This window comes from Dipodomys spectabilis, unplaced genomic scaffold (genome assembly GCF_019054845.1).
Source record: "Dipodomys spectabilis isolate Male_0828 unplaced genomic scaffold, ASM1905484v1 ptg000783l, whole genome shotgun sequence".
Classification (NCBI taxonomy): Eukaryota; Metazoa; Chordata; class Mammalia; order Rodentia; family Heteromyidae; genus Dipodomys; species Dipodomys spectabilis.
The window spans coordinates 3,212,683-3,221,845 of NW_024871460.1; the positions used below are offsets into that span (position 1 = coordinate 3,212,683).

Here is a 9,163-nt window from a genome sequence, read left to right on the forward strand (position 1 = left end):
ACAACAGGGCTAATAGATGGACTCAAGTAGTAGAGTCTCCCTAACAAACACAGCTCAAGGTCCTGAGTTCACTCACTACCACTCAAAAATAGAGAGGGGGATAGGGAGAGGAGGAAATGACTAAGAACTAATGTACCTTTTATTTTCTAGCCTATGTTCCTACCTTCAGATAAAAAGAGGAGACTGGATTACAATTAATATTCTATAGAGAAAACAAATCTATTAACGATTCTCTAAAGAAGTAATTTTCTTAAGAATTAAAAAGAAACACCAACTTGTAAGTATAAATTACTGTTTGACAGAATAGGCCAGTAAAGAGTTTAATCTTAAAGTCTATAATGGAAAATTTCAGTACTGTGAAATATATAATGAAAAGACAAGAGGGGTTTATAAGGATGACAACTAATCAACAATTTCCACTCCAATATGAAATAACTCTGCTTACCTAGGTTACTTCTATAGCGTAACTGATTGCGGATGCTGTACAAGACAACCTGCTTTTCATACTCCCTCTGTGAATTTCCAAGGCTCTAAAAGAAATTATAGACATTAAATAGCTTCCAAAATGAACAACAGTACTCTTCCCATAAAAGTTCAAAACTATGACCCCTAATTTTACATGGCACCTCTAATTTTCAGAACTGAATAAAGAATATTTTCTTAAACTTTATTATAAACTTTCCAGCTGTAATATGAAAACAAAAATTTAACATGCTTCTTTGCACTGTGACTTTCAAAAATAAATCACTAAATTTACCCAAAGGGTTTTTGGTTGGTTGTTTTGCTATTATTGTTATTGTTGTTGTTTTGTTGCTTTGTCACTGCTATTGTTGGGGAGGGGGCGGGGGGAGAAGTTTGCAGTGCTGGAGATCAAACCCATGGCCTTATGTATGTTAAGTCAGAGGTCTACCACTGAGCTACATCCCTATGAAAACGCCAAAGTAGAGCACAGGTCCTTAGTTTAAGCCCCTATACTAGCACAAAAAATAAAAATAAAAAATAAATAAAATGTTGTCCAAAAAGCAATGTACTCTATACCCAATTTATATAACTGTAACCCCTCTGCACCTTTAGAATAACTATAAAAATAAATAATGTTGTTTCCTTGTAGCTTCACTAGAAGACATTTAGACAAATTTTGGAATTCTGTTATATGGCTATCCTTTTGGTATCCAGGGAGCGTTAGTTCTATCATTCCAAGGATACCAAAACCTAGGCATGCTCCAGTCCCTTACATAAAATGGTATATTTGCACATAGCCTAGACATCCTCCTGAATGTTCTAATTCATGTCTAGATTATTTATAATACCTATAATAGAAGGTAAGTGAAATGTAAATAGCTTTTATATTTTACTGATTAGGAAATCACAATAAGTAAAATTTCTATTTTTGTTCCTAACAGTTCTACTTCTTTTGTTGCATATTTTATCAGCAGTTGGTTCAATCTACATGAAGGACCAACCCTATTTTTAACTAAGCCAACACTTTCTAGCTGTGCACTCAAGAATTCTAAGCTCAAAGTTGGAGTTCTCAAGAAAGCAAAGAATAAGCCAATATAACATACATATGTAACCATAAAGTTAATTTAATATAAGACTGTTTTCACTTTTCTAATTACTAAATGTGGGCTTTCTAACACACCATAAAGTAAAACTTGACATCTTTAATAGCAGAAATATCAGAGGATTTAGTTCACTATATTTCCTATAGGGTTTTGAAAGCCAAAGTCAATATATCCAGACACATATATTTTACTTCAAGCCATCTTCATAGCAAGTCAGATGAAAGTACATTTAAAGATGGCCCATAACTGGACACAAATGGTAAAACATGATGTGACAGAACTAAGTATCTTTTTTCCAGTTAAAGAGAACTCACTAATGCCAGACTGATTATATGCTTATACCATTACTATCTGTTTTAACATACTAACTAGTTAAGAGTAATTAATTGTTGAAAAACTACTCTGCTTTTCTCCACATTAGCAGCAAACCTAGAGTCAGAACTGAAGGTATTTAGGGGACTGAAATTAAGGAATCATCTGTCAAATTTTTAAAGGTTTTCTGTAGCTTTACTGTCAAATAAATCAGGAAACACGTGCGTGCGCGCACACATGCGCACACACACACATACACACCAAGCAATCAAGAAACACGTGCGTATACACACACACACACAAACACACAAAGCAACACGCGCCCACACACACACACCAAGCAATCAGGAAACACAAGCGTACGTACACACACACACACACACACACACACACACACACACACACACACACACACACACACACACACACACCAAGCAACTTTGCTAAAGCCTTTAGCATGCGTACGTGTACACACACACACACACACACACACACACACACCAAGCAACTTTGCTAAAGCCTTTAGCATGCGTACGTACACACACACACACACACACACACACACACACACACACACACACACACACACACACACACACACACACACACACACACACACACACACACACACACACACACACACACACACACCAAGCAACTTTGCTAAAGCCTTTAGCAAATTCCAAACTGGAGATTTTGCTATTCTTCTTGAAAATCCTTATTTAATAGTTTTCTCTCTTTCAAATTCTATTACTAGTTAAATCCAAAACAAAAAGTATAAATCAAGCCACTCACACATAAGGGTCTATTGTTTATTTGTAAGCCTCATTAGAGGACATAAACTCTATTAAACATTAAGCACCAATAAGTACTCACTGGCCCTAACTAAGCAATGTATGGCTGGCACACAAATACCTAAATCCACAGTAAAGGTTAACTTTTAAAGGTTAACTTTACTCTTCCCTAAACAAATATGTAAGTGAAATGTCTTTGCCCTGGGTGACAACTGCCTGTAATATCACATATTTGGAGGCAGAGATGAGAAGATAACAGTTCAAGGCAGGGGGGAAGGGGGAAGGTGGGGAGGAGATGGGAAAGGGAAACAAAGGAGGAGGCAACAATGCTTGATAAGAAATGTACTCATTACCTTGCCCATATAATTGTAACCCCTCTGTATGGTATTTTCACAATAAAAAAAAAAATAGTTCAAGGCAGCCTAAGCAAAAGTAAGTGAGACTCTATTTCAAAAACAGAAAGAGGGAAGAAGTGACACTGTTTAAAAATATATATATACTTACTTCCTGATTTATGTAACTGTAACCCCTCTGTACATCACCTTTACAATAAAAATAATAATAATAATAATAAACCACAAAGCCAGGGGAAGTAATGCACACTTGCAGTCCCAAAGCAAAGGTAAGAGGACTGAGGTCCAAGGTCAGGGCAGACAAAAGCAACAGGCAATATCTCATGCTAAAAGCAAAAGGACTGGGAACCTGGCTCAAGTAGTAAGTCAGTCCCCAGGGGTCTGGCTTCAAAAATAATCTTTGTTCAGAGTCTTCCCCTCTGATACTTCCCCAAATCTGTTTCCATTTTAAAACATTGTTGCTACTACAGGTTCAACTTTAAACCAAAAAGAAAAGGAGAAAATGGCATTTTGCTCTAAGTCAATGGTGGGTCTGCAAAAATACTGACCAAGTCTGACACACTAAGTTGGGCTGCATATAAAAGGATCATACAGATGAAAGGATGGCATGGGGACAAGGTACCAGCCATAGAGCATCCATTGTGCAGATGATCCTAAAGTACAATGACTCTATAAAACCACTGCACCTAACAACCCCAATCCCAACATGCAGTTTCTACAGTATATTCCTCCCCTACAAAACCCACACATTTAAAAAACTGATCCTTCCTAGATTACACAAACTCACTGCAAGATTCCTCTTCAAATAAAAGTACAATCTGTTTTGAACAATGAATACAAGGTATGGGTAAACTAGAAAAAAAATATTCCTACCTACAACATTTTAATGTATAAAGCTTAGTGTGACCCAGATCACATTTTATAAAAATTCAATTTCACCTATATAAAAAGAATTGGCTTGAAATACATGTTTTGAAAACATGAATCTCCCTCCTCCAGCTTTCTGAACTGGAAATGAGTCATTTCCAAAGTAAGCCCATCAAAATTTACTGGAAATCCTATCGGAGTACTTGGTATCTATACAATTTGCCTTCTGAATATTCTCCCACTTTTAAAATAAGCTTTAGCTGCCCAGGAACGTCCATTAGACAAATCCTTACTACAAGCCAACTACTTATAGGGTCTTGGAGTACAAAGGTGTAACAAGGAATAAAACCAGAAATCACAGTATCCTGGGCTGAGAGCTGAGGCCAGCAAACTGTGCTGTGCAGGGCATTGCAAACAGACCCAAAGGAGGACAAAAGGATGATTCTAGGATCAGGAGGCCTGGATTTGCATTTTAGAAGCTTCAACTGAGCGCAGTGTGGAGAATAGATGGGAAGGTCCTATTCTGAGGACAAGGGACCAGAAAGAAAGTTGATGTAGTGATCTAAGATGGAGCTTGACCTCAGAAAGAACTGGGAAGGCTAAAGGTTATACATCTAAACTTGTACAGATGGGTTGTATGACAATTATTAATGGCCATAGTATTCTAAACAAAAAAGTGACCACACACACAAAATCAGTTCAATTTCATTTGGACCTAATTTTAACCCTGATCTGTGATTATTTTTAATAACTGTAGTTTCAAAAAGCCTTTTTCCAGCACAAATTAAAATGAATTATTTGTGGTAAGCATAGTCTAGTCATTCATCTTTGTTTCACTGTGCTCCACTCGTTTGGTAAAGAGGAAAAGTGGAAATACAGAAAAGAAGGTTGATGTTTCCAGCTGTCTTCAGTTATACCACAGAACTCTAAGGAACAAAACTGTCCACTAAAGCTTCATTCAAACTTCACAAGAAAAACTTGTTCCTTCAGGATTAGAACTTTGTTTTCCCAGTTTCAGACCAATGCCACACAGTCAGCCATTAATACTCAAGAATACTAGAAATGTATTATTTCCCTTTCTTAGGTTCTGCTGTCTTACAGTGAAAAGCATTTTCTTTGCCAAGTCATGGTACCACTCAAATTATTCATTCGATTATGGTGGAGAAAATCAAAATATGCTACAAGAATTATTTTTATATTATTTTTATTATCTTCCAATAGTTGTACAAAGGGGTTTTGATTTAACATATCCATTTATATCCACAATGCACCTTGATCTGTGTCATGTCTTCCATCATCTTCTTCCCCATCAATCTCATTCCTAATCATCTCCTAAAGTTTCCTAGTTCAAAGGTCCCACCTGTACATTGAGTATGGTACCTGTATTCACCCACCATTGCTCTATCTGTTCCTCTACCCAGTTCTCCTTAGCTCCCACGCACCTCAGACATGTTTCACCTTCTTGGTATTTACTTATTAAATACAATGATCCTGATACTATCACTACCACCACTCCAAGCTTTCCAATACCACTTGCTCGGCACCAACGGAAACAGAATGGTGGAAAACAGAATTTCACTCTCAACCAAGTAGAATAGAAGGATATGGAAGAGAAACAATGCCTCATGTACCACATTATCACTACCTTTTTAAGGTTCAACACCAACTGTCATGTTACAAATTCATTCATTTTATATTAGGGTCTATCTTTGCTAAAATGTAAGCTCCATGAAGGCAGGTCTTTGTCTTGACTGCTGAAAATCGCCAACTAGGTGTGCAATATCCGCTAAAAGCAGCTAAGTAAAACTACCACTCAAAAACTGGAGCTAATTAACCTTCAAAAATCTCAGGTCACTCTCCTGTTGATGCATCCCTAGCAAACCCAGCTTGTCTGGAGGACAAATTCTAGCAAAACAAAGCACACAGTCCCTTCAAAATCAGGCCCTGAATGCTTTCCCTGTCTTATCCGATACCACTCCATAGGCACTCAACAGACCCACCTCCAAATTCATCAACACACATACAACTCCAAACTTTTGATGAGATGCAGTTGCTGGTTACTCTGGAGACTTGAAATGGTATTCCCTCTCCCGGGAAGTCTTTATTCCTTTTTACATCAGCTAAATGCCTCCTGGTCCTCCAAGACCCAACTGACCTGCCTCCCTCAACTATGCTTGCTCCCGCATAGACTACCACGATGGTACGTCGGTGAGGTGCGTCACCCCGTGTGGCATTCCTTCTTCTCGTCCCGTTTCCCATCATCCTGAAGTTCTGGAGGTCAAGCACTTCGTCTGAGAACCTCGCTGCCGTCGGCGCGCGGCCCGTGCCGGCTGCGGGCAAAGGCGCCCGGCGCGTCACGCCGGTGGACACCGTTTCCATCTCATTTAACCACGGCTCGTCGTGCGCCGGGGGACCGCGAGCGTCCCCTCCTCGTCCCAGAGCTACGAGTCGGTTTCCCAAAGACCCGGACCCGGAAGGGAGGAGTGGGAACCGGTGACGGCGGGCGGGGCGCGAGCCTCCAGGGGGCCGGGCCCCCGGGGCGGGTCGTACCTGCCTCACGTTGGCCGGCAGCTTGCTCCAAGGGTAGTTGTGCCGGATATGGAACTCCACGTCTATGTTCATGGTGCCCGCGCCCGAGGGGGGCCGCGGCCGCAGCGACGCCGCCCGCCCGGGCCTGGCAGGGGAGCCCGCGGGCGGCCCCGCGCCTCACGCCGAGGAAGCCCGGCGCGGCCCCATGGCCAGGCCTCCCAGCATCTCAGCGCGGCCGGGGCCACGGGGTACGGAGCGGCGGCGGTGGTGCCGACGGCGGCAATCGGCAGCCGAGGCGCGAGGGGAGCGCCAAGTTTCTTCCTAGTTTCGGCTCACCGGAAATGGCTGGGGTTTGCGTCACTTCCGCCCGCGGGCTGGAGGGCGGAGGGGGTCTCTCGGAGGGCTTGTCCCGCCCCCTGCACCCAGGTGGGCGGGGCCTGGATGTGGCGCCCTGGGCACACGGGAGGGAAGTTGGTCGCCTGGGTCTGCGTTGACTGCCATGGTCCAGTTTGCCAAATAGGTGGATCCCTGGTGGCCCAAGATGGACGGTTAAGCAATCAGCTACCTTGAGAAAAAGACCTAGGAGGGGAGGCTGTCTTTTCCGCTCCTGGCCACAGAGAACCCACCGGGGGCTCACCCCCAGCCAGCAGGTCAGAAGACTACCCCATGCAGCCAGGAGCCACAGGTAGACCAGAGCCCCAGGGAGCCGACATCCCTGCCAAGTAGGTTTTGCATCTTGTGGCAGGAGAACGTTGAGCTCCTTCCAAGATCCAGAATCGGAAAACGTAGGTATTTGGGGAGCAGAAATGTGTAATAGCTGGTGCCAACAGTGTCGAGCGCCCAGGAGAAAGAATCTAGAGGACCATGGCCTTGTCTACCTTGGGCATGTGGCCGCTCACTTTCTGCTTTCTTAACTTTTTAAAGACAGAAATCCAGCCTGTTTCTTCATTTTTGCTCTTAGGAGAAAGTCTTTGGAAACTTTCTTTCAGAATTTGTTATACTGCCTTAGCAATTACCTAGACATTATAATTGATAACAACTGAAAATACCTTCAGCAGTTTTGCCACTTTTTTTGTTTTAAATAATGTTTCATTATAGCATGACAGATATCCCCTTAGAACTTTAACAAGATGCTTAGCCCAAAACTCAACAATACATAAATCTAAGGCATAGAGAACAAGCCACAACCCTGCCACATGTAATTCATTGAAACCAACGTGCTAAACACTGCCCCTTGCCTAAGTTTATCTCCACTATCCAAGGATAGTAGCTTTAAGTCTTATGTTTTCAGACCCTCATTAGCAGAACTGAAGTTAATTGAACTCCAACCATGAAACATTATTCAACAAATATTGATTACCTGCTACCATGTATTTAGCCTTTTTCATTCCTTTAAACCATAGGAAAGAGTCCTATTGTTACTAGATCTATTAACAGAAAAGTAAAATGAGGCCTGTCAAGATTCCATGACTGGTTCACAAGATCCCCTCACGCAGTGACAGAGCCCATAGTCATCTTACTCTGGAGACACTCCTTTTAATTCCCCAAGTCTGGTTTTCACCAATCCAGTATTTAAAATATAATTTAAAGTTAATGATATGAAACCCCCTAAAAGTCCTAATTCCATCCCCCATCCTATCCCCAGGGGCTTAAACTCAGGGCCTGGGTACTGTCCCTGAGCTTTTTCACTCAAGGCTAGTGCTCCACCACTTTGAGCCACAGCACTACTTCCAGTTTTCTGTGGTTAACTATAAAGAATCTCATGGATTTCCCTGCCAGGGCTGGCTTTGAACCACAGTCCTCAGATCTCAGCCTGTATGTACTTTTTATGATTCTAAGTATGGAGTGTAACCATTAGCTAATGTAACAATGAAAAGTATAACAGAAAATTCTTGTAAGCCATTATTTTAACTAGTGATAGCAGTTGAGCTGCACTGTACATGTTAAACTCATTGTTCTGTTCATCAAGAATGTTAAATCTAGCCAGGTGCCAATGGCTCATTCCTGTAATTCTAGCTACTCAGAAAGCTAAGATTTGAGGATGGCAGTTTGAAGCCAGCCTGAATGACTAAGTCAGCGAGAATCTGATCTCCAAATAACCACCCTAAAACCTGAAGGAATAGTTGGATCAAGTGCATCAGCCTTGAGCAAAAAGCTAAGGGACAAGTACCCATATCCTGAGTCCAAGCCCTCCACCTCCCACCCCAAAAAAGAAAAAAACACGTTAAATCTAACTTGAATACATTAATCCAGACAAGTAAATAGGAGATAGTAAGGGTGAACTTATGCCTGTAAAATCAATGACACAGACCTTTGTGAGTTTGACCCTGATGAATAGAAAAATATTCTAACCCAGCAAATAGCTAAAAAAGCAGAAATTTGAAAGAGGAAATGGCCATGGGTCAAAGCTATGTGGACAGGAAGAACAGAAATAACAAAGAGTACTAATTAAAGTGCTGAGTCGCTTATTTTACTCCTCCCAGGAAATTTTTAATTTTATAATTAAATCATTATAATCCAAATATAAATATTTTGGGAGAATAACCTCTAAAGCCTTAGGAATTTTTTGTATACATGAATTTTCACATCTTTTTCTAAGAGCAAGTTTAAAGAAGAACGAGCTGGGGTACTAAATGAGATCAGGAAAATGGTTTCTAAGAAAAGGAAAGGGAAATCACTGTAAAAAAAAAATTTTTTTTTTCTTTTGCACTCTTGGAATTTGGACTCAGAGCCTCAGGCTTGC

The 9,163-nt window shown here is 41.2% G+C and overlaps 1 protein-coding gene across 2 annotated transcripts in view; it reads right to left on the bottom strand.

Moving 5' to 3' along the window:
* Fam91a1 (family with sequence similarity 91 member A1) overlaps positions 1 to 6,734 on the bottom strand; it is a 46,691-nt gene extending 39,957 nt beyond the window's left edge. The window contains exons 1-2 of one of the 2 annotated variants that reach the window (XM_042672909.1): positions 6,442 to 6,734; positions 446 to 530 (exon numbers count right to left, since the gene is read on the bottom strand). In XM_042672909.1, the coding sequence (XP_042528843.1) occupies positions 446 to 530; positions 6,442 to 6,513 (157 nt within the window). In that variant the 5' untranslated portion in view covers positions 6,514 to 6,734. Of the gene's footprint in view, positions 1 to 445; positions 531 to 5,536; positions 6,140 to 6,441 lie in introns of those variants that run through there. The other variant, XM_042672910.1, reaches the window with a different exon arrangement.
* Between the last annotated feature and the right edge of the window lie 2,429 nt (positions 6,735 to 9,163).